This window comes from Seriola aureovittata, chromosome 13 (assembly GCF_021018895.1).
Source record: "Seriola aureovittata isolate HTS-2021-v1 ecotype China chromosome 13, ASM2101889v1, whole genome shotgun sequence".
Lineage (NCBI taxonomy): Eukaryota > Metazoa > Chordata > Actinopteri > Carangiformes > Carangidae > Seriola > Seriola aureovittata.
In genome coordinates, this window is record NC_079376.1 from 11007440 (window position 1) to 11032354 (window position 24915).

The 24915-nt window shown below is 43.0% G+C and overlaps 2 protein-coding genes across 3 annotated transcripts in view; both read right to left on the reverse strand.

Annotated features, from left to right (window-relative positions):
• dync1h1 (dynein, cytoplasmic 1, heavy chain 1) overlaps positions 1-19767 on the reverse strand; it is a 28024-nt gene extending 8257 nt beyond the window's left edge. The window contains exons 1-54 of one of the 2 annotated variants that reach the window (XM_056394211.1): positions 19403-19767; positions 18019-18106; positions 17630-17803; positions 17231-17486; positions 16903-17089; positions 16526-16797; positions 16166-16393; positions 15314-15967; positions 14710-15132; positions 14389-14568; positions 14074-14223; positions 13801-13947; positions 13531-13671; positions 13161-13337; positions 12781-12891; positions 12497-12616; positions 12150-12389; positions 11826-11981; positions 11553-11666; positions 11340-11450; positions 11036-11245; positions 10733-10879; positions 10466-10632; positions 10108-10281; positions 9668-10022; positions 9379-9573; positions 9004-9286; positions 8783-8883; positions 8471-8630; positions 8051-8291; positions 7781-7964; positions 7425-7637; positions 7046-7284; positions 6761-6917; positions 6448-6672; positions 6111-6341; positions 5846-5986; positions 5517-5750; positions 5080-5286; positions 4822-4943; positions 4530-4695; positions 4210-4373; positions 3942-4071; positions 3697-3830; positions 3466-3580; positions 3217-3378; positions 2894-3108; positions 2578-2782; positions 2298-2471; positions 2018-2137; positions 1774-1894; positions 853-1048; positions 342-459; positions 29-244 (exon numbers count right to left, since the gene is read on the reverse strand). In XM_056394211.1, the coding sequence (XP_056250186.1) occupies positions 29-244; positions 342-459; positions 853-1048; positions 1774-1894; positions 2018-2137; positions 2298-2471; positions 2578-2782; positions 2894-3108; positions 3217-3378; positions 3466-3580; positions 3697-3830; positions 3942-4071; positions 4210-4373; positions 4530-4695; positions 4822-4943; positions 5080-5286; positions 5517-5750; positions 5846-5986; positions 6111-6341; positions 6448-6672; positions 6761-6917; positions 7046-7284; positions 7425-7637; positions 7781-7964; positions 8051-8291; positions 8471-8630; positions 8783-8883; positions 9004-9286; positions 9379-9573; positions 9668-10022; positions 10108-10281; positions 10466-10632; positions 10733-10879; positions 11036-11245; positions 11340-11450; positions 11553-11666; positions 11826-11981; positions 12150-12389; positions 12497-12616; positions 12781-12891; positions 13161-13337; positions 13531-13671; positions 13801-13947; positions 14074-14223; positions 14389-14568; positions 14710-15132; positions 15314-15967; positions 16166-16393; positions 16526-16797; positions 16903-17089; positions 17231-17486; positions 17630-17803; positions 18019-18106; positions 19403-19652 (10401 nt within the window). In that variant the 5' untranslated portion in view covers positions 19653-19767. Of the gene's footprint in view, positions 1-28; positions 245-341; positions 460-852; positions 1049-1231; positions 1428-1773; positions 1895-2017; positions 2138-2297; positions 2472-2577; positions 2783-2893; positions 3109-3216; positions 3379-3465; positions 3581-3696; positions 3831-3941; positions 4072-4209; positions 4374-4529; positions 4696-4821; positions 4944-5079; positions 5287-5516; positions 5751-5845; positions 5987-6110; positions 6342-6447; positions 6673-6760; positions 6918-7045; positions 7285-7424; positions 7638-7780; positions 7965-8050; positions 8292-8470; positions 8631-8782; positions 8884-9003; positions 9287-9378; positions 9574-9667; positions 10023-10107; positions 10282-10465; positions 10633-10732; positions 10880-11035; positions 11246-11339; positions 11451-11552; positions 11667-11825; positions 11982-12149; positions 12390-12496; positions 12617-12780; positions 12892-13160; positions 13338-13530; positions 13672-13800; positions 13948-14073; positions 14224-14388; positions 14569-14709; positions 15133-15313; positions 15968-16165; positions 16394-16525; positions 16798-16902; positions 17090-17230; positions 17487-17629; positions 17804-18018; positions 18107-19402 lie in introns of both variants that reach the window. The other variant, XM_056394210.1, reaches the window with a different exon arrangement.
• A 763-nt stretch (positions 19768-20530) lies between these two features.
• Positions 20531-24870, reverse strand: tmem30b (transmembrane protein 30B). Its single transcript, XM_056394212.1, has 8 exons — positions 24752-24870; positions 24139-24337; positions 23759-23866; positions 23531-23638; positions 23279-23366; positions 23048-23185; positions 22575-22781; positions 20531-21572 (listed from the first exon to the last, which is right to left on the reverse strand). Exons 2-8 carry the CDS (start codon positions 24325-24327, stop codon positions 21394-21396), a joined length of 1017 nt encoding a protein of 338 aa, XP_056250187.1. The 5' UTR covers positions 24328-24337; positions 24752-24870; the 3' UTR covers positions 20531-21393.
• Between the last annotated feature and the right edge of the window lie 45 nt (positions 24871-24915).

The window sequence follows — 24915 nt, forward strand, 5'->3', positions numbered from 1 at the left end:
GCAAAACATTTATTTGAGGACCAGTTACCTTTGCCTCGACTGCAGCCAGGTCGGCCTTAATGGCCTGGGCCTCTGAGATGAGGACGGCATACTCCTCCTTGTAACGAGCGATGCTAGCCTCCAGGTCTCTGATCATCTGCTCCACCTCTTCTGCCTTTGTCTTGTTGTCTGTGGCATCATCCTCAAGCTTCTGCAGTTCGTTACGCAGAGGCTCCACACGCTTCAGCATGTCAGCATAATTGAGCTAGGTTTGTGGAAGAACATGGTTACATTAATTGGGGTACTCTTTTTACCCATGTTTCATCTTCATTTTCATTTTTATATTGTTTGGGGTTTCTTACCTGGGCAATTGCCCATTTCACCATAGGCCCACAGGCCAGAGAGGCCCTGTTGACTTGGTCGTAGTTGTAGCTTGGGTTGGAGAGATAGTTCTTCTTCATCTTCTCACGGATGGAGTCACTGGATAAAGTAGAAACAGTCCAAGAAGTTAGTTAAATAATTCTATGTGCAGTGTGGGAAAATGATCATAAATCACCAGAAATTAAATATGACTTTATAGAGTAATGCACAGGATGATTTAAATTTTGTTTGGCTTGGGGAAGGAGTGCAATTTCTACCATCTTTACTGTGAGGAATGCAAAATCATGAAAAGGACCTCTAGCCAGGATCGATTTCAATAAGTCAACAACAAGTTACCATCAATTCTGATTCAATAAAAATCAACCAATGTGACTGCGTTCCAGGAACCTAAAATCAAGTAATAATCACAGGTGCCGTTTGATTAATATATTGATTGAGTACCATTTGATCTTCCATTAGATAAACACTAAACACATATTTTGACACTGGTACCTCATTTCCTCAGAGGAAAAGTTGACTATGCTGCTGATGAAATTGTCCCTGATAATAACTTGTCTGATTTTTTTCCAGTCATTGGTCTCCTCGCCCAGCATAAGGCACATAGACTCCAGGGCCAGTTTGACTGCAGCTGGGGGATTGGTCATAGCCCGCACTTCTACTAGGTGCTGCCTCTTAATAGAACTCACCGCTAGTTAGGTGGAAGGAGGAATGTGTTTGAAAGAAAGAAGTAGTAAGAGGAAGGGGAGAAGGGGAGCATTTAGGGCAAGAAGAGGGGAGGAATTTGAAACAGACGCAGGGGGAAAGACAGAGACAAAGAGGGAGAGGGAGCTCTTTAGTGAACAATTGCACAATGCATTCTCTTTTATTTCACCTGATCTCCTCCGCAGAGAAGTTAACAATGGTGGGGATGAAGTTCTCCCTCATGATGATGGATCGGATCTGCTTCCAGTCAGTCGTGCTCTCTCCCAGGAGCAAGCAAATGGACTCCAGAGCCAGCTTCACAGCTGCAGGTGGATTGGCCATGGAACGCACCTCCACCAGGTGCTGCTTCTTAATGGACTTAACAGCTATTAACATCAGGTGAACAAGGATGGTGATTATGAAAAGGAAGAGGCAGTGATGGGAGGATGTAAGCAGAGATCAAGTTGTTAACAAAAATCCCTTGGAAAAGACTTGAGTAAGAGATAACATTGTAATAAAAAAGGGAAAAACTACTGAAGAAAGGAAGATAGAAGGATTAATAAATCTATTGGACAAAAACAGCCGGGAAAATAATCTTCTACCTTAACAGTGCTATAGAATACAATTATATAGTTATATTGTTAGGCAAAGTGTATAACAAACCATCCTTACATGACAAGAAATAAATGAAATGCACTATTAAGACAGATGCGAGTAAACAAGCCACTGTACCATTCTGAGCCTCAATAACAGCAGGCTCCACCTGGTCCAAGTCTTCTTTGACACTCAGCTGTTTGTCCTTGATCTTCTCCTGTTGCTTGTATACAGATTCCTGGATCTCCTGGCTCATCACCTGGAATCACAACAGTAACAATATATGAGTTAATAAATCTAAGTCTTTGCAATACAAAACTAAAGGGATAATGTTAAAATCCTTAATTCTTTTCTCAGGAGAAAACAAATTATTTTTGTGTACCTTTTTCTTCTCAGCCTCCTGCTGATCTTTGACCATCTTCTTCAGCTTGTCGTTGGCAGCAGCATTCTTTGTCTCCAGCTCCTGGCTCTTGATTCTCAGGTCACGACGAAGCTCCTCCACCTTGATGAGGAGGCGTAAGTACAATTAGGGAATTGTAGAGCAAGCGCTAACAAAATGACTCTTCACAGCGTTGGGAAAATATATAGAATAACTTGGCACTAAATGTATGAAAAATTAAACATTAAATGAAATAATACAATACAATACAAAATGATTTTACCTGATCCACAGTCTCCTTGATCTTGCGGAGACCAACGTTGAGGTGCATCTGCTGCTCCTCTAACTCGCTGCGTTTCTCATTGAACAGGTTGGCATACTGGTTAATAAAGTCCAGGTAGTGGCGAGGAGTGATAGCCATGGTATGACCACCTCGCTTGGCCAAACGGTTGTTGGCCTGTAAAGAATTGATATCATGCATTAAGTACACATATGAAGTATGTATTAGCAAATGTTAAAAGTATACATTTTATTTAACAGTGCTTCCAAATATGCATCCTCACCTGGTGAAGTGTCTGGTGTACAAACACACAGCCATTGACGATAGCCTCGCGATGAGACGGTGGCTGGGGCAGTTTGTCATAGACGATGGGCATGTAGTCTGGCACCTTGTAGTTTGGTTTCTCCAGATCCATCTTGCTGGTGAACTCCTTACCCACCTGGTAAAGGGCCTCTGTGGACCAGTCTCCAAACCAGTTCAGCACACACCTGGCAGAGAGGAGGAGGGTTTTCATTAAACAACAGAAACTACATAATTCCCTGCATTTCCCTCTTATGCAATGGATAAATTCACTCTCAGTGTTTATAATGTCTCTGTACCTGTTGAAGAGAGCAGGAGATGTCGCAGCCCTGTCCTTCAGGCCCTCTGATGAGGGGTTCATGGTGAAGACCACATGGAGGTTTCTGATGACTTGGCTTGTGAACCACTTGTACAGCTCTTCGTGTGTGTCGAGCATCAGGCCCTCTTTCTGGGCCCCCTCCTTACACTGAGTCATCAGTGTGGCATACTCATCTCCCTCGAACAGGCCAGGGACCTACAAACAACAGATAACATTAACATATCAAGAACCTGACAATCCAGACAGCTCTAACAAGATCTAACAATTGATGCTGTATAACAGACTACGATGCCGGCAAGTTACCTCTCCGTTGGCCAGCAGTGTGTTCATTCTCTCAAGGAAACCAGAATCCAGCACATTGGACTCATCCATGATAAAGGCGATCTTCTCATTCTTGCAGCCTGAGCGGCGCAGCACTGTACGCAGGTCCTCATCAAAGTCCTCTCCAGTATATTTCCTGTGGACCTAAAACACACACACAAAAGTCAATGAATACACACAGGTGAATGAACACATATGACTTCAAATACCTTTTATTTGTGTTTTACCAACCTTGATCTGGTAGACACTAAGTCCGTTCATCCAGGCTACGAATCGAGACAGAGTGGTCTTTCCTGCACCACTCACACCAATCAGCAGCAGATGGCCCTGAGGCTGACGGAAGATTCTAGAGAAGGAGAGACCTTTTTAAAAACTTGCTCTCAAAACAAAAATACCAATTCTGAAATTCTCAGAGGTCAATGAGCAGCACTGATGTACCAAATCTCTGAGGCTTTAACTCACCGGTCAATTCTGAGGACATGGTCCAGCACCTCGTTGAAGAGCACCAGAGGGACATCCAACTCCTCTTCATAGAAGACCTTCAGACGGGCCTTCACATAGTCCCTCAGCTCCTCCTGTTCCACTGGGATGTAGTCCTGCAGCCACATACAAGACAATCAGTGAAAATTTAAATTAAAATGCTAATGACTAGAAGAAAACATTAACAAGGCAGAAATCATAGGATAGTCAAAATAGCTCTAATTTACCTTGGAGAGCCAGTTGCTGTAGAGGATAGGCCTGTTGAGAGCCTTCTCCTTATCAATGTTGGGGAAGTGTTTGAGAGCGACCATGTCAATGTTTTCATCTGTCCACCTTCTCTCTTCATCACCAACCAGCCTGGAAAAGTGCAAGGCCAACCACATAGTCACGACATTTGGTCACATTTCAATGTCATTTGTAAAAAAAAAACAAAAAAACAAAAAACAAAATATAGACTGAGTGATAAAGCTCAGCCTCTCAGTAACTAACACTCACCTATCCTGGAAGAGGCGGAGGGCCTCATGGGCCCAGATGCGGATGAGCCCCTCAACAGGTAGAGTCTCAAGTGGCCGCAGGGCCTCAAAGATACCCCTCACCCAGCGGGTCATCTCTCTGGGAGAGTAGATGTAATGGGGTTGGGTGTCCTGGGTGAACCGCTCCTGAGGGCGGGAAAAAGGGATTACATAATATATGCAAGCAATTTATGATTACGTTTCCTTTCAATTACATTATTCAGACTATGAAAAGTTACCAATAAAACTATTTGCATTTTCTGTGACAGTATGTAGTAAACTTGATATTGTCATTGCCATTACCTGAGACATGGTGTAGAACTCAACCATAGCAGCAGTAAGAGGATCGGCATATGTACGCAGAGAGGGGATGAGGCGCAGCATGGCACGGTTGAAGGTTCCATAAATCTGGGTGAGAGAGGCTGGGCCAGGATAGTCCACATAGACCACAGGAACATGACGCAGGAACCTAGAAATAACACCGCATGGCCACTTTTAGGACTTTTCATAAATAGTGTATTTGTCACTGTCATTTTAAAATATCTATATATTCTAATTATATTTTCTACTGAGATGTTAAGTCTGATCACTGTACCTGTGTGTAAGAGGCTTTCTGCCAGGGTCGGTGGGAGGATTACAGGCTCCAACAAACTGGATCCTCTCCAGTTTGACCCAAGTCTGGTCTGAGGTGCGATAGAAACCTCCATGTTCCACCATCTGCAAAGAAACAAAACAAGGGAACCATTTCAAACAAGGACAACACATCATAATATATGGCAAAGTTATTGGGGAAATTATTTTTGCAATAATCCTGCAGCGACAGTTGTGACTATCTCCCAACAACGCATCATACCTGTCTGATGAAAGAGATGACTCTCTGCGTGCCGTATTTGTCCATGTCCGGCAGATTTATTTCATCACAGAACAACACCAGCCACTTGCCCAGCTGGACGGGAGCGAGGACGACACCGTTGGGGGTACGGCGGTATTCACAATAGTGGTCAAAGGTCTTCAGCAGCAGCTCTGGGGTGGTGGCACTGGAGAAGTTCAGACCCACAACCTGGTAGACAATAGGAGGAAATTTGGCACTTACAAAATGTTGACAATTACAAAATATAATTTCACCTGAATTTTACCCAGTTCATTTGTATTCAATGAGCCGTATGTAAAAATTTCAAGAGATTTCTGAAATTTCTCAAATGCTCATGAAAAAATAAAACAAGTTAACGAGTTACAACAACTGTTATTGATTTATAATCAATCCTACAACTCTTTGGTCCAGTGTCTCACCTCCATATCAGGCAAGGCCCTGAGGGCGCTGAACAGGGTCATAGTCTTTCCAGAGCCAGGAGGTCCACACAGCACCAGTGGTTTGTGCTCTGCCAGCCATGTGTAAAGCAAAGCCTCGTGGCGAACAGTGTCCAGGGTGGGAACCACGACATCAGGGGATGCCACCTTGTGGGTCTCTACTTCAATCTGTGGCACCTTGCCCTGCCAGGACTGCCATTCACCTGAGATGCACACCTGAGTGTAAAGGAAATACATTTAGTTTGCCTCTGAGTACATTTACAAGAAAATGCTTGTTTTTCTTTACCTTACAGAGAACAATCAATAGTTACCTCGTAGTCGATGATGGGGACATTGGGAGCAGAGGGGAGGGGCACAGTGGTGATGCGACGGATGTATTCTCCAAGCTCAGCCCTCATTTTCAGCCGTCCGTCACCGGAGAAGGACCACAGCACGGCGTAGATTAGATATCTCTGTAGAAAGATAATGCCACAAAATTTCAGTTGTAAGAAAACGTACATAGTTCAAAGGTGTTGTCAGGTACGCATGATGAGAGATCTATGCTTCTTTCGCTGAGAGCTGAACACAGAACGTTACCTGCATGTATCTCTCCAGCTGATCAATGGGCATGGGGAAGTCAGGATGGTTGTTGTTGTAGAGAGCCACATTACGGCAGGCCTGGTGCAGCATTGAGAAAAGGGAACCTAAGCAGCGCAGGCGGGTGAAGTCCATGATGTGCTCCATCTTGGAGGCATGCTCTATGGCCTTGATCACCAGGCCTGTGGAGGTGAAGTAAGGCTGCAGGATAGCTGCAACATCACGCTGGATCTAGTGTAAAACAGACAGCAGGATATCAGTAAAGAAATGTTTGACATCGCTTCTTGTGTTTTTTATATCTATCTATCAGTGTTTTTCTGTATTTTCTTCATTTTACCTGCAGCATTGGTGATGCAGTCTCCTCCTCGTCCTCTGTACCCTTCCTCTTGCGCTGAGCTTCATCCTCTCCCTCATCCAGTGGGATGCTACGAATGCGAGCCAGGAAGTTGTTGAAGATCATGTCGGTGCTGAGGACATCCTCACTGAACCAGACCATACCACAGCGAGACACAGTGGCCAGGGTGGCGTACTTCAGGTCCTGTACCTCAAACATTACACGCACCTGTGAAGAGAGAGAGAAATGAATAAACATGCTCCCACCAGACCAGATTAAAATTAGGGAACCTGTGCTTGAAGTGCTGTGCTTTTACATTTGGTGGTAAGCTGAGACGCTCTCCGTTGGGCAGGGTGAGCAGCTTGTTGTCATCCAGGACCGAGTTGAGATTTTCAACCCACTCAGGGTCAACATCACCATCAAAGATGATCCACTGGCGCTTCTGCAGTTCACCTCTAACATTGTCAATGATCCTGGAATTGAAAGAAAAAGCATTTTCAGTTCAGTTATCAGTTAGAAAATAACTGTTTAACTTGTTTTGAAAGATCAAAACTAGCCAAGCAGAATTATACCCTTAATAACAAACTGTTAACAGACTCACTTCCTGAGGACATGTGTGAACAAGCCATCAGTCCATTCACGAGTGTTGGGGTCCAGGGTTCCGTACAGGTGATCCTTGCTGATGGCCTTGGGGTCAATGATGTGGGCCACACCCTCAACACCTTCCAGCCTCTCCAAGGCTTTAAGCAGCACCCTCCATGCCATGGTCTTTCCACTACCTGAAGGTCCCACCATCATCAGACCGTGGTTGATCTGTGTGATCTGGTACAGTTGGAGCACCTGGGAGAGGTTGAATAACCAAGTTTCAGAAAATTAAAGTCACTTGAACATTGTGGAATTTCATCCTTAAACTATAGGGGAGATTCAACAATTTCTAGAGGCTCTAAATTGACATAAATTAAGTTGATTTAGCTACATACCTTCTCCACCCACATGCTGCCTACATCATCACCATCCCCGTAGGTGAGGTACATCTCCGAGCAGACCTTCTTCAACTCCTCCCTCAGAGCAGTCATCTCTCCTCGAAGGTACTGGACTCCAGGGAAGACATCTGACAGCAGGCTGAACAGCAGAGGGATGTCCTCCGCCACCAGCTTGGGAACCATGGTCTCACACACACTCTGGATCAGAATCTAAAGCAAACAGGACACAGTAAGTGAAATAACCATTTTCTAGCTGGATTATAAAAGAAAAATGGTCAGAGGCGCAAAACTTCAATAATAAAAACAACACAGAAACTTAATTTGCAGGTCCAACAATATGTCATTTTTCATACCTCCTGTTCAGGAAGGTTCTCAGCTATATCATTTTCATCAACGACCTCTCCTCGCTCAAGTTTCTCCCTTTTGATCCTCTGGATGCGCTCACGCTTGACATTGCCAGCACTAATCAGCACGCTCTTGAGAGCTCGCAGGCCGAAATCGTAGTGACTCTGAGATGACAGCTGTTCGTCGCACAGCCTGAAATAAGAGGCAAGAGATTAATTCACAGAAGCAAGACCCCTGAATATCCTCTGAAAGGTATTTTGACTTTTGTTAGTACTTACTTGAAAAAGGGCACAATCTTCTTAGCGAGGATCTCAGCAGTGCGGAAACCTTGAGAGTAGAGCATGACCTGTGCGATCAGCTGGCGGTCAGGCTTGGTCATGGCCAAGCTGCGGAAGAGCTTCTTCAGATTGTCAGGCAGGTTGGAACGACCAGCGTAGCCAGGGTTCATGGTGATGAAGATGGCCATGTCTGGGCTCACCTTCACCTGCTTGTTCAGGAGTTCTGTGGTGACGGGCACACCTGAGAGGGGGATAGATGATATCTTATTTACACTGTAGCTCTCATGCAGAATTATAACTGCTGGTGAGACACTTATTTGCTGCCTCTCATCTGAATTTTATGCTTTAAATTCTTTCCTCTGTAGTGTACAGTCTCCTTACTGATTATGACATCCCAGTTCCCATTCATATAATACTTACTCCTGTCTCTGTTTGGGTTGCTGTGCTCTCTCAAGGCCACCTGGATGTACTGGACCTGCTGGGAGACGGCAGACAGCATTCTCTCCTCCAAACGGTTGAACTCGTCGAAGCAGCCCCAAGCTCCCACCTGACACAGACCCACGAAGATACGACCCATAGCCTACAAAAAGAGGAAATCAACAAAAGAGATAAGTGTGTTAAATCATTAATATGAGAACAAAATCCTGTAAAAACAACAGAGCTATACTGATCTTTTGTGGTGGTGTTTTTGTGTCTAGCCAAAGAATGAAGAATCTGAGAAGAGTCATGTACCTGGAAGTCGAATGTCTCATCACAGTTAAAGACCAGGACAAAGCGGCCGAGCTGGTGACCAAGGGCTTTCACAGACTCTGTCTTTCCTGTGCCAGCAGGACCTAGATGACAAGACAAACTCAGTGAAGTTCAGTGTTTTTCTATGTAAAACTGTACTTTTCTTAACAGTTAATTCCCCATTTTTTGTGTGCAAGAAAATATGCCACATTCAATTTTCATACCAAATGGTGATCCTCCAAGGCGGGCCTCCAGAGCCTGAGTCATTGTCAGATAGCAACGGTCTGTCAGAGGGGTCTGGACAAGCTTGTCCTGGACACCCAGGTACTCAAAGCCATAGTTAAACTTGGCATTGGCCATCTGAATGGAGAGCTGTTGCAGGACATCTGTCTGCTTGGGGTCAAAGTAGAAGCGCATCTGACTGAGCCACTCGAAGGACTTGGGGTTGTCGATCTTGTTCTTGATGAGAGTCCTGGTCACATCACGTTGGTGCACCAGCTCAGTGATCTAACAGGGAACAGAAGATTGACTTCAGAGAGTTTTCATTATACAAATATTATTTTAAAAGAAAGGATACTTTTTAAAAAAATCCCACTGACCAGGTGCTCCAGTTTCCTCCTTCGGAGTGGGGGCTGCTCCATCAGCACAGTGTCAGCCAACACATTGAGGGTGGCCTCCACATTTGACAGCACTCCCTGCATAGGCGACATGTCCCCACCACCAGCGATGGTGGTCAATGCAGATTCGATGTTCTCAGACCAGGCAATCTGGGTGGACAGGACCACCAGCTGGGCCTGTGGACGGAGGAAACAGATAAGTGAAATTTTGCAAACATGTTGCCAGATTTATACATCTATAAAATATATGGGGAATGCTCTCAATGCCAACCTGGTAACGGTCAATCCAATTGATGTATTGGCTCAAGTCAATGGCTGTGCCCTTGTTGAAGGCTGTGACCTCTGTGACAGACTCAGCTAGCAGCTTGGCCAGAGTCACCCTCATCTCCTTCTCCACCAACGTCAGCCACTCGTTGATCTTGGGGTGCTCTGTGATGGACACTGGTGTCTTGTAGAAAATTTCTTCACCCTCCCGGGAGGAGATTCCCAACACCTCAGTGTTGTCCTCGTTGAGCAGGATGCTGGAGACACCAGCAAACATTTTTTTGAAGTGCTTCTGCAGTTTGGCCACATTCTTGCTGTTACCTATGATCTCAAGCAGGTCCTCATCTCCTACGAAGTAGAACCTGTCAACAAAAAGAACCATAAATTAATGCATGAATCAACTTACTGCACAACTAGAACAATACATATCCAGTGTCATCTTCATACCTGGGGAATGAGGATCTCTCCCTTTCCAGGTATTCTCCAAGAGCTTTCTGGATTTTTCCGAGAAGGTCAGCCAGACGCTCCAGGGACCTCTGTACTCCCTGTATGTTCAGCACATCCATCACTAAAGGAGACTTTGTCACCTTCTTCATCAGTGCCAAGAACTCTGTGCTGATACTGTGGAATAAAAACAAACAGACAAATTATGTTAATTTTATAGAAGAAAAGAGTAAACGGAGGGGAGTACCAATATGTTTCCTCAAGGTTGTCTCTTATCACTACTTTGAATGTTGACATGACTGCTTAAATTTATAAATAAATTCTTTTCTCTTTTTTTTAATAAAAAGGGTCCTTCACTTACCTCTGGAATCTCTGGGTTTCTACTGGCAGCAGATGTTTGATGTCAGCGCTGCCTGTGAAGATGCCTTCCAGGTACACCCAGCGACGCTGGACATCAATCCAAACGTCAAACAGAGCCATGATGCGATTGAGCTTATCCTCCCAGCTCAGAGCGTCTTCCTCAAACACCTGGGAGAAAAAGAGCACGGTGATGATGGAGCTCAGAAAAAATGAAATATTTGTACAGTCTTAAACTGTTGTGTCAATGAAGAGAACACTAACTGTTTACCTTGTAGTATGGAGACAACTTCATGGCAGACACGCTGTTGATGTGTTCTTTGACCTTGTTGAAGAGGTCATCCCAGCCTCTAATCAGACGACACTTGTTCTGGTAGTTCACCAGGTCGAGCTCATACGAGTTCCACACTTCACGAATCTGAGAACCAGCAAACACAGAATTATAATAAAGTTCTACAAACATTCGAGTCATTTGTAATTATCTGGATTGGAAGCTGTAGATAAAAAATGTAAACTGCCCCCTATAAGCATTACAGTTACACTGCATAATCTCTTGAGGACCCTTCCTCTTCACCTGTTTTAAGAACTCCTCCAGAGCCATTTCTCCCTGGGCTACCAGGAGAACATCCTTCACCACCATCTCATTCTTCTGCAGATCCACATCCCAGATCTGTCCCAGAGTCAGCTCCGACAGGACCCAGTTCACATGCAAACGCTTCATCAGCTGCTTCCAGTGGCGGTCCTTGAGAGCCTCTGATTTCAGCTCAATCACCAACATGTTGACCTAGTGAGAGAAAGGAATAGGCAAGGAATTTAATAAACCATTATTGTATTTTTAGGTTAAATTTGTGCTCCGTGGGAAAAACTTGATGCCTGACCTTCAGGTATCCTTTAAGCAGCTTCTGGACATACTCATAGGAAGCATACTGTCTCAGTCTTGCTTGGAAGTTCTTCAGCTGGTTCAGAAGACCATCCAGGGTCTGACGAAGCTACAATCACATAACAGAAACACAAGGACAGGTATATACAAGATCATTTCACAAATATACAAAAGAGGTTGAGTAATCTGAATGATTACTGTAGTTTCTTACCTTGCGAGGCTGTACGGACACCCAAGGCTGCTCTTTCATCTGGTCGATTTGCTCCCAAACCTTAGACAGCTCTGACCACACCTCCTTCAGGTCATGCAACTCCTCCAGTGCCACCTATAAATCACCACAAAGAAAGAAAAGGAGCCCAAAAAGTATTTACTTAGTCATCTCTCTTGTCTCAGAAGAGGTATAACAGTTAGAGCTAGAAACCCATGCATAATTTGATCTTCAAATAATGACTTAAAGTTTTATATGAATGTGTGCATGCATTACCTGGACCCTCTCTTCACTGCCGCTCAGCAGGCCAGTATCAGTGAGCTCCAGGGCCTCTTTGGCACGGGCACACTTCTCTCTTTCAACCTTCAGACGGCCAAAGTTGCCTTCATAGATGGTCAGAGACTGAAGAGCCTCCTCCGGACGCAGGCTACCCTGATGGAGCAGAAGACATTTGATAAAATTATCTCAGGTGATTGAAAGTCACATTAAAATATGTGTGCACTTAATTCTACTTTAAATGTGAGCAGTAACCAAAAAACGCTAGGTGTGACTGTATTACACTGTACTCCAAATATAATAAGATGACTCAATTTCTCTTACAGCAACTGGTTTGGTCTTCTCCCAGTCATTGAGCAAGTCAGTGGTGCGGTTTTCCACAGCTTTGTCCTCCTGGACAATCTTCATCTGTAGGTTGGCCACCTGCTGCTGGATAGCAGTATCCTTGCGCTTCATGATGTCACTGAAGGCCCCCCATTCACCTTCAATGTTGTCAATGTAGAGCCAAGAAGGAGGGAACTGGAATCTCTGCTTCTCCAGCAAACGCTGCCCATTGCGGAACAACTGGAGATAAAGGAGAGAGAATCGGATTACAACTCAAAACTGTCCTTAAAGCATGCCGTTATACAAAGGCCTGAAGGAAAGGATACTGAATGTTTCAGAGCACTTACATCCACATTTTTCTCAAACTGTTTGATCTTGCGCTTCAAGGTCTGGACATATGTTATGAAGTTAACAGCATCTGAGGTGCTGGCTGTGTCCACAGAGTGTTGCTCCAGATCTTGACGGGACTAGTGAGGGAACAGAAAAAGAAAAAGTTCTTGTTGAAGTTGTTGAAAGTTGATTAAAAAAAATATAGTTCACAGAATAATCGTCATATCAGTGTCTTTGAAATTAATGTTACCAAAACTGGTTAAAAGACACACAGTAATTTCTCAATAATATCACGTGTTACCTTGGAGATCTGGGCATGGAAGTCCTGCATGTTCTGGCCAAGCATCTGTCCAAACTTGCTGAGGACTTCTTTGTGCCAGGAGTCGTACTTCAAGTTAACCTTGGACTGGACCTGTTGTCAGGGACAAATAAACATTAAGTAAGAATTCCATTTGTGCATAAAAACATTTTTTAACATAACAATGCATTGTAATTTAATTACATTGCAACACAATTAATACAATTAATTTGCATCAACAATGGGCTTATGTAGAGGAGACTTCCCTATTCCCTTAAAAATGGTTAGAAATACAAAAATAAAAGATTTTATCTGGGACTGTCATTTTTGTAATAAAGGTTCTCTTGTATCAAATACAAAGCCGAGAACTAAGTCATCATTACCTTGCCATAGTCAATGACCACAGGTCCAAACTCTTTCCGTGTCTCTGCATTGTCAAATGTTCCTCGTGCTTTCCGGATCTGGACCAGCAGAGCCTGCCACTTGGTGAGATCTTCACCCAAACGGTTGTAGATGTTCTCTGCTTGCATGTCCCACAAGCACTGGTACTGCAGCCACACCTGGACAGAGCCAACAAAGAGAAGTCAATGACTGAAAGAGGAATATTTTAAAACTTATGCACATATAGAAAGAAACCAGATAATGCAAGCACTAAAATAAAATGTTTCACAGTCATCAAGCAGTCCAACCAGGAGCGTAATTAAAGTATAATAACACATTGCTCATGTGCTCTTAAACCGATGAGGCTGTTACCTTGACGTACTGCTCCACCTCATTGACAATGTCTTCGACAGCATTATAGGCTTCCTCTAAGGCTGCAGGGCCATCTGGCATTCTGGTCAGAGCATTTCTGTAGAATTTCTCCTCCTCTGACAACTCGTAGTGGACGCCCACCTAGTGAGGAAGAACAATCGTTTTTAAATAAAAGCAACGGCACAAGTGCAACAGGATGTCACATCCATATGTTTTTATACTGGTTTTGTGAAGTGTGAATCTGATCCCTACTACTTAAAGGGTCTCTACCTGGTATCTCTGGCTCTGGATTCTGGGAAGGGAAAGGATGACCATCTTCCAGGCAAACATTTCCTGGTAGAGCTTGTAACGACAGTCCTCAATTGGTGGGTTCAGGTAGATGACCTGGTTAGTGATCCTCAGCTCATGGACAACATTCTGGGGATAAAAAGTAATAAAATGGTCAGCTCTGTCCAGGTATGCAAAAGTACCTCAGGTTTTAGAGGTAATGTATAAACATAAAAAAAAATAAATAAATACAAAGTCACTATTCACGATGCTTACCTTGATCTTAGGCTCGCCTCCAGGTTTGTGGCTCACTTGTGGAGCTTCTGTGTCCATGTCCACATCAGCCTTGTCCTCCACCTGGCCTCGGAGCACCTGGGTCCAGGCCTTGAGGCCAGCCTGCAAACGCACTCCCAGGATGCGTTCAATCTAAGGTAACAAAACAAAAATCAGTGCCGTTTAAAAACCATCCACGTGAGTAGAAACAATGGTTCAAATATTCAGTGCATTTCCATTCTGACTCACTACATTCAATATGTAACTGAATGAGAACAACAGTTAATCTTTGTCTTGTGGCTAATTTGTGGTACCAACCTCAATGTCAAGCTTGTTGACCCAGATGGGCAGGTTGGAATAGGAGTGCAGATTGAGGTCATCCACTGCCTTTTGTACTCGGTTGAGGATGTCAGAGAAGGTCTTATGGTCAAACATGCAAGTCTCCAAAGAGCGAACCTCCAGATCTATTTTCTCCTCAATCAGTAAGAGGTCATCCACCTGGGAACAACATACAAAAGAACAAAATTAACTTGTTTGGAATGATTAAACATTTGTCGTTTAACTCCAAAGTGACAGCTTGAAGCAAATCTGTATTTATTCTAGATGTATGCTACTGAACGGTGACATCTCCACACCGACCTTCTCTTGGAAGTTGAAGACGGTCTCAGCCAACCTCTGAACATATGGATCGAGCTTGTAGGACTCCCAGACTAGAGTGATGCCTTCAGTAATGAGAGCCTGAACTTCTTTCTTAAGTCCAGCCACCAGCAGGGAGATAGATATCCTCTCCTCCACCTTCTCACAAGTGCGCTCGTAGGTGCGAACGCTCTCGATCAAAGAGATGGCAAATGGGTACAGCTGGTTAGCTTGGTGGGCTTTGTTGACGATGGCCAAAGGAACGCGGAAGCTCAGCCACTTGAGGTTGCGGACCTCTTTGGACAAGGTGATGATCTCTGGCAGGAAGTTGACTTTAAGCTTGAGCATGTTTCCTGTGCGGCCGCGGGCACGAGTGCTCTCAATGGTGAAGATGCGGCCAGACACACCAAGGTTACGCTGCTGCACCTGATTTACAACAGAGAGGGGTGACAAATGTTTAAAAACTGAGGGACAGTTAGCAAAAAAAATAAATAAAAACATGCAGTGTCAAACATGCAGAAATAAGTTTCAAATCAATTTTAAAATATTTGAAAAAATGGCAAATTAATACAATGTACTATATTTATGTCTTTGTACAACTCCATACCTTGCGAGCCCAATCATCAAATATCTCTTGAGTGTTGAGCTTAGCCCTGAAGCTATCTCCATCCTGCTTCAGCTTAAGCCCCTCCACATGGTTCTCCCAGCCTTTTCCCAGAACGTCCTCCACCCTCTTCATGTATGCAGTCAGCTGACGGTCAATCTGCTTGGCCCAGATGATGGATCCAGACACAGGTGGCAGGTCCCGGACGTGGCTCATCTTACAGGCCTGGCTCTGAGGATACTGCACTTTGAACTTGTCGTGCAGTGACTCAATGTCATCTTTCACACGCTGGATGAGCTGTGTCTGGTACTCCCGAATGGCACCGCGGATGTGTGGGCGCACAAACAGGGCATTGAAGCGGGAGAAGATGCGGAACATCTCGTTGGCATTCTTGGCGGTTCCCAGCTGATCACGCAGGCGGGCAGTGATACGGGTCTCCACCCGGTCGATGCGCTCATCGTAGCGCTTCATGGCAGCTTCCCAGGCTTCCATGCCTTCCTTTGAAACATCCAGACCATCAACCTCTTTGACATTCTCGTATGCAAGGTTGACTTCCTCAATGGCGTTGGCATCGGCCGCATCAAAGAGAACTCCGGCTACCTTCATATCTTGAGGCTCAACTGTCTCTCCAGGGGCATGCTGCGGCACAGCAGAAACCTGAATACAAAAAGTTAGATAATTTTTATGTGTGTGCGCATATAAAATAAGACATCTCTACAATAATAGAACATTTAAATGCTCATGTTATAATAATGGCAAGATGTGCTTGTCAGTTAAAGTGAGGCCACTGACTGCAACTTGTAAAAAACCTTTCTGGTCTATAAAAAAAATAAAAAATAAAAAAAGTATATCTACCTGAGGCCTCAGCACACGGACAATGACAGCCCTCAACTGCTCGTGCTGCCTTCTGAAACGTCTCATGTGGTCCAGGCGGGACTGGAGCTTCCTGTGGGCAGGGCTCAGACGCCACACCATCTTCAGGTTCTCCTCTCTCTTTCTCTTTACAATGTCCCTCAGAAGCACCTGGAGTTTCTCATACTCATCCTCCCAAGTCTGGAACACCTCGAAGCAAGCCACCATTACCTGCGTACACACAGAAGTTCAAAAGAAATTTAGGAGGATGTATAATGTTTTGAGCAGCTAAACGTAAATGTGTACTTCTGGGGGGAAAAGGCACAAAAGGTCATTTATGAATAGAGGCCAAACCACACCGACCTTTTCAAATTCCTCATAGGCAACGTGCATGAGCTTCCTGGTGCCCAACACCTTGAGAAGCTGGGAGCTCAAGTCCCTGGAGATGGCCTCAACTAGACGCAGTGCTCTCTGGATAGGGTACTTGGTGTTCCTAATCTTTTTCAGGTGAGTGAATATGGCCATCAGAGCTTGGCGAATCTTATCAAGCTCTGAGGCAGAGAGCAGGTCATTGAGAGGGAAGTCCTTCATCAGAGGATTGTAGTCATTGACAGTCTCCACAGCCTGTTTCAGACCTGTGAGAAGTAGAGGAAGCAAACATGTTCATTGTTGAAACTACTGTGAGCAAATAAAAGTACAATTTACAAAAACTAAGTAAGTTTTGACTGGCTGTTACTCACCAGTGTCAGTGTCAAAGCTGACAGTAGCATGGAAACGTTTGCCATGTTTGAGAATGTCCAGTGTGAGCAGAACCTCAGGGCTCTCTCTCTTCTCTTGGATCCTATTAAGGGCTCTTTCCAGATTCAACCAGAAACTGATCTCCTGCAAGGCTGTGCCTGAAGCCGGGTCACGATCAAGCTTTGTCACCTGATGAAAGGATGGGTGTCATAGACAAATAAACCCAGTGGTGAGTATGAGAGAAAAATATTTTCTAATACACCCATTATATGAAATACAAGAACACTGTTTTGTTTTAAATTTGAGACAGAAATATGAATTGGCTCTCACCTTTTGGATCTCCCTGATCCAGCGGTTGACTCCAGACTGCAGCTGGTTAAGGAAAGTTGGGTCCTCCACTTTGTCGCCAAAGTCAGTGACCTTGGGCTTCTCCCCACGCTCATAGCACTGTTTGGCAATGTTTGTGATGATGGGGTGGATGAGCAGGCTGATCTCAGGGATCTCAATGTTCTGCTGCAGGTGGAGAAGTCCCATCTCCAGCTCAGCAATCTTTTTCTCTACGGAGGGAGCCATCTTATCCCCATCTCTACAGGGTGATGACAGAGATTTAAGTGCTTTGGAGGAATTTTCCATCAGTGTCACTTTTACTACTGAATGCCGAGTTTGTGATTAAGTTAATTTCACAGGTTTTGAAACCATCAAAAATGTAAGACACATTCTGAGAATTACCTGTCTGCTTTGCCCGATTCGCGAATATAGGACTTGAAGAAAGGTGCGACAGCATTGCTGATGAAAGAGTGGAGTGTCTCGTAGGGAGAATCCTCACTCAAGGTCAGAACTCGAACTTGGGTTGATATGGGCTTGTCTGCATCGATGACTCCTGTCCTCTTGATCAAAGCCAAGCTGGAGGGAAGGAGAGGATAAATGCATTCACAGTTCAGAATTAAGAAAAGTGGAAGCTGAGTGCCCTGTAGTAAATTAAACAAATGTCTTAAATATAGAGAAAAGGCAACCTCCTTTACTCCATATAAACATTTTTTTATTTTACAAATGCAATTGCATGCTATGGCAAGGCTGAAAGTAAGACCTCCCTTCAGCACTTAAGATGCATAATTTACCTGTTGGACTTGATCCCATAGTGTATGTCAATGCTGACGTTATAAGTGATGCACTCTTTTTCTTCCTCTCCTTCATCTCCAACATCCTCTGTGTGAAGAACAAATTAAAAAAAAAAAATCAATGTCTGAATGAGTCAACAGAAAATTCATAAAACCATATTCTGTGCACAGCCAAATTAAATAATGATCATTGAATGTTTGTGTTTGCAAAATTCCAATATCCAGTTATTACAATTAAAAACTGTCTATTACTTTATCAGTGTTTACATTTAATTACCACCATATCACTCGGGCTGAGCACTAAGATATGCTCTGTTCTTAACTTATTCACCATGTATTTAGTTAGTTAAGGTCAACAAAATTACTCTGCTGCTAATGGTAAACAAAAATTAGAATTGGAAACTAGACAAGGGTGTAGTTCATGTATTTATTTCTGGGCCGTGTTGTTGCAGGATGACAAGTGCAATTAGACTGCCTGGTCTGTTTCCATCCATCTATGTCCCTACCATCCTTTGCAAGTGAGGTCATGGCTTGCAGGAAAAGATAGATATCTGCAGATACTGCACTCTCTGCATTGCAGCATTAGTATTCTTAGTTCAACAACACGAATAGGCTGGGGCTGGAAAACCAAAACCTACAGGCTCAGCCTGTGTGGCTGCCTGGTCATGTGCTATATCAAGAGATCAAGGTTTAGGACTCATAAAAACACGAGTAAGGGCAAACGGGCCTGGATTTTCCTGGAGGAAACTGAAGACAATGTGTTCATTGACGCAGGCTGGTTCGCATGATAACACCCCAGGAAGGTGGATACAACATGACTTGTAATTACGACAAAGCATTCATTCTCTTTGAATTTCTATGATTTTGAAGCTTATGGCGTTTTTTAATCTCTAAATGGGAGCTTTGTCTTTCATAAGCACTGTGTGTTTGCCATTTTCTCTTTTGAACAGCACCATTCATTTACTAACCTGACTTGGACATAAACGCATTGGTAATGCTAACTTACATAAAATTCTACACCAACATAGCATTGAAGCAGTTAATTCAACTGGGGCTTTAGTTGTATGTATCACACCTTAAACATGTCATTAGATAGCCAACACTGAGCACCTTCTTTGTGTTATTGCTCCCCACCCGGTGTGGCGTAGTAACCTTACAAACGATGTGATGGAGCAAGCTAGATTGGTATCGTTATCTACCCGGCTGTCAAGTAATACTGACCCACATAAACCTTTAATTTAGCCAACGCTGTTTAGTTTAAAAGCAATTCTGGTGATGAATTTCATAGCTACAGACACGTTGTGTTCATAATAATGAAACACTGAATAAAAAGTCCTGGTATTCTCTTCAGATTAGCTAGCTAACCACCCCTTGCTAAATGTACCTTTAAGTGCACTTCTTTCGACCAGGACAGTGTGAATTTGGGGGTCGGCCAGAAATTTCCTCATCTGCTCCACGGCGCTCTTCTCCTCTAGGGCGGTTTCCAGGGAGGCCGGGGCCTCGCCGCCATCTTCCAGGAGCAGCGGTACCAGTTTCCGAATGTGCTTCTGCAGCACCGAGGTATCAGCGACCGTCTGAACGGCAGACACCTCCATGGTGCCGGAGTTCTCCTCCGTCCCCCCGCCGTCGGACATTCTTTGAAGCGGTCAACGACGACCTAACGCGGAGCGAAAGTGATCAAAGAAACAAGACTGACGTTGTGGTGTCCGACTGCAGTATCTACTGAGTGGGTCAGACGCTGACTGTCGCTGTCAAAACGCCGCAACCGTGGAAGTCTGATTTATTTGCGCAATGGATTGTGGTACTTGTCGTTTTTAAGAGGAGTATTTCAGTTAACTATACCCGCCTAAAACTACACTTCCCACAATGCAGTAGATCTTTTTTTCTCTTTGTTTTTAACACTGTATCACAGACAGGGGGAGAAAGGGAGTTGTCTCCAATGATGTGGCTATAAATCCTCCTCAACTATTGCTTTTACAACAAAGTACAAAGTGATAAACACGGTGTTACTGTTTCACTAATAATGTAATGTTAAGAAATTACAGTTGCTATAAGCCAATGACAACCTTTGTTACATTTTGACTGGTATTAGCATAACAAGTGCACTTTTTGCTGACTCATCCTGTCAAGAATTAATGAATTGCATAAATTTGTTATGCGTCTTATAAATTATGTTTATTACTTCTACATATATTTATAAACCTAATCATCCAGATCCATCAAAATTAAAAGTGTAGTTAGAGCTTGGACTTGATGGATTTGATAATAAATATTGGATGTGGTGCATGGAAATAAGCTTTTGGGGAAGGTCAATCTAGAATACCATCCTATGTTTTAAAAAATTTGAACCTCTGTAGCCATAAAAGAGTGGTTGAGGGGTAAAAACGTTACTCATCGACAGGGGAAAGCCTGCATTTCCATTGAATCCAACACAGGCTATTAAAATTATCAAAACAAAGCATGGCACCGTTGCCCATTGAAGTGTCCTAATGAGACCAGGAAGAATGTGACATTATGGTTTTGGTGTGGTTTTATTAAATAAATATCAGCATGAAGAGTTAAAACTCAGTTACAAAGAATAATCACTCTTAAAACAGATAAAAGCATTTCAAAAAACAACATGAGCTGGATAGCCTGTACACCATATCCCTGAGAGCAATATATTTTCAATTTTAGAGCATTAAATTTGCAAGTTACATTACACATCCCACACACATACAGTAAAATGTAACTTCTTGTACAGTATTAACAGCTTATCAAATGATTTATGGATTAAATATGATTACTGGCCTAAAATGAGGAGGCAGCTCTTTTTGTGCTATGAAAGAAGTTTAAAAGATACAGTATGAGACTTCCTTAAGCCTGAGAAAAAACACCCTGCCATTCACAGGTTTGGCAAAATAACAAACTAAAGTTGCATAAACTGAGCTGCTTTTATTTACAAATGAGCATATGTATGTCACCATTTGCCAGCATACCAATTCTGCCTTCATCCCGAGGATTCAATCATGTTGGTAGAGATGAGAAAGTATAAATGTCATTAAAATAGACTTGACAACCATAGGTAACACGATTTTGGACTTGTCCCTAATGAATCTGAGATACCAGCAAGAAACAATTCTTATACAGCTGTTCTGCTAAATACAGACACGTTCACAAAGCCAATTCCTATTTTTCAGTCAATGGAGAAACTGAAGTCCTGCCTCACAAAATGACACCAGGCTTCCTCCGCACCTTAGGGGACATATTCATGTCAAGAGTAACATGTGATTTCAGTACCACCGTACAGTGCTTTCATCACAGAGTAAAAAGGAAAAATAAAATTGTTGATGGAGTATATAAACCCCCACTCAACTACAGTCCATGACCAGTTGATCATTCCTCCTCAGGGAACTTGAATTTAGCATAGACAATGAGCATGACTATGGACATGAAGACGCACAAAGAACCCATCACAAGATAGGCAATACCCAGGAACTCATTCTTGCCCCCCATCCAGGACACATTGCTGAACACCACTGTCTTTCTGCCATCAAAGCTCAGAACAGGATAGTCTGGGGGACAAAATGTTAAGGATATACACCAAGAGGGGAAATGCAGAGATTTATGGAAAAACAAAATATTATTACCTTCATGCTAATACTTTCATTTAAGAGCATTACATACATGAAAACATATCAAGAGCCACACATCTGATTTTTACATTTACTATAACTCATGTACACTTACAATCTGAGGTAAATCATGCTGTTTAAGAAATTTGAATGTTTTTCTAGGTATCCACTGATGTACGTTCATCTCAGTGCTTTTTGACTATCAGTAGTCTCAAGTTGTATAAAAATCTACAACTGTGTTTCTTGCATTGGAAAAGATCATCAAAAACACATTCATGATGTGTAGTTAAAAGATTGGAACCTGGGCACATAGTTATATGGTCCTTTAAGTAAAATGAAAGATGCCTTCGAGGAGTTTACATAGGCTTTGCCCAAGTAGACGCCAATCAGTCATGCGAAAAATGATTTGCCTAACTCATTTACTTATGTCAGAAGATTTGCCTATCTTTTCTCACCTCAAGAGTCACTCCTGAGTCATTGTGTTCACTCCAGTCAGGTAAAAACAGAACCCCACCCAACCAGTAAAACAAGTTAGACTAAGCTGCTGTGGGTGTAAAGTAACACGTCATTTCAATGCCTGACCCCTTTAGGTTGATATGGAGGTCTGTAAATCTTCCCATGTGGATGAAACCATTAAAACCATTAAACCACACTACTTTACTTGTGTAAAATTATCATCTGAGGATTGAATTATTATCCAGACAAATCGTACTCTTCTACACACTCTCTATAGCTAATGGCATACAACCATGAGCATACTTTCTCTCTTAATACAATAAGATTCATTTTAAACAGGATTGTTTCCCCCTTCTTTCATCATAAATCAAAGAATATGTGTCAAATTCTTTAAGCACAGGATTCAAACTAAAGAAACATATCTGCTCATATCCTCAAGCCCCATCCTTTAACTCACCATTGCATCTGTAACATGTATAAGGATACTGTAGGCAATTTCAAGTGCGTAGTTTCCAGCTGGCAGCCCCTGTGCAAAGTCACCCTCAGTGATTCGTCGATACAGCTTTCGGAAATTTGGCAGGGCTGCCCTCCTCATCCACACCAGGAAATCTTGGTTGATGAAGCCGTTGTTGGCAGAGTCTGAGGGGTCCAACTCATAAGCCGGCCTGGGCCAAAATATGGGTTTCACAGTGCCTGAAAGTCAAACGTTTTTTTTTAATGATTAATGGTTTATGATTTAATGATTTCTAACTGTTTTATTAACCACAATGTAAGTTTTCATGGAATGTTTCCAAAAGGACCTATTGACAGCCCTGTAGCCGACTATTTACTATACTATACCTATTCCACTTTACTAATGCCTTGTGCACACCCATCTCTCCCCTCATTAAACACAATTAACCTGCATCATAGCTCCAACAGAACAGATAAGTGTTACAGTAAAGTGAACAAGTTACTACCGTTAAAGGCGTCCTTCAGAGGTGTGACACTGGGGTTTCTGTATTTGACGTTGTAGTCTGTCCACCAAGCAATCCCTTTTCCATCCAAGGGCACCTGCTTCTTTGACCCATTGACAATTTGATACAGCTTGAAGGTGTCTTTAAAACAACAAACACAAATAATACTTCCATAACAAAGAAAATAAACTTAATTCCAAATTTGTGGGAGTCATTTTAAATGGCTTTGTGTACCATTGAACATGCTGTTTGCAATGGATCCACATGGTACAATTGGTTTGCCGTTGGCAAACTCATAGGGAGCACAGGTATCACCGGGTTCCTGCAAGGAAGGATCAAAATAAATAATTTAACTGCACCAATATGTTTGAACAAGGTGACAACTTTTCATATTTGTACTCAACTTTATGGATTTTTCTTTTGCTTTTGAAATTAAAATGGTGTATGTGTGTGTTTGCTTTTCAATATCCCATGTTGTTAACTCACCTTAAAGTACTTCAGGTCTCCAGACAGCTGGTTAGCATCTTTAGACACACCATACCTTCTGTAGTTCTGGAAGTAGTTGGACAAACCATAATAAAAGAACAAGGGCCCCTGTGAAGGAAAACAGAACCACAAAAACACAGCCAAGGGTCAGAGGCAGGAGTATAGTTCAACTTGACAAATCATAAAATTACTGTTTATGTATTAAAGTGTGCAAAGCTCCACTGCAACCTTAAAGAGACTGTCAATGGTGAAGTCCACTTTGCAAATACAGTTCTTTACATCTGGGTCAGAGCACTTGAAGCATGGTGAGTCATTCTCAAACCCAGTGTAGTCTATCTGTGTGGCAAAGAACAAGAAAGGTTATCATTAATTATTGATGGCTACAACACCCATCTCCATTCTCTGTTATAGGCACCACACCTCTCTAAACTCTAAAGTACACATCACTTACGAGCAAAAAGTCTGTGAGCAGACCAAAAATGTAATCTCAACACTGAACACACATCCAGTCAAAGTTCTCTCCTTCCTCTCTTTTTTGCTGGTGACATTTGACCCTTAATTCTCTGCATGACACTAGACTGAATTATACTGCCAGTCGTCATTCATACCTCCAGCACTTGGATGCTCCGTGAAGTGACAAAGAGAGCAACGCCAATGCCGATGAATGCCAGACCAATGAGGACAAACCCTGGGATGACAATGCCAGCGGAGAGCATGGGCTGCCATGCAGGAAGCCTCTGCTGAGTGAAGGCTGTGTTGTCAGGCCGGTTGGTTGATTCCTGCTCTTGTTTCACCATTTTCTTGTTTCTGTTGTAAAGAATGTTAAGCAGTGTGTACTTGTTTGCAGTATGTATGGTGCCTTTTTTTTATAGGCTGTTATACTCATGGAAAACATGTGAAACACTCCCTAATAAAGCCTAGATGAACACTGAAGACTTCCCGACTTCTTTGGTGCCTTCCTCTCATTTTGATTTAATGTAGGGCGATTAACACAGCTATATCTTACTTAAAACCAAACACAACCCAACCACCCTAAAGGCAATATGCAAAAATCTTGAATCTCAAATAACAGCAACACCCAAATTAGCCAAGACCAAAAAAAAGATCAAATGATTGACTTTTGCCCACTTTTAAATTCGCTTGTTGAGAGAAATTGTTCAATCGAGGCACAAACATATATATTCTCTATAAAAAAAAATCAGGATTTAAGGCGTTACTTACACAAAATCGGCTCAAAATGGAAAAACTAAGGAATCATCAAAACATCGGTATGCTTCCCTGAGTCGTAGGTGCGGCGGAACAGATCACCTACACCTATCTACCCCCACCTTCCCTTCCTACCTGTCCTGTTCTTCTTCCAGGCTGACGTCAGTTTGTCTGTAGGG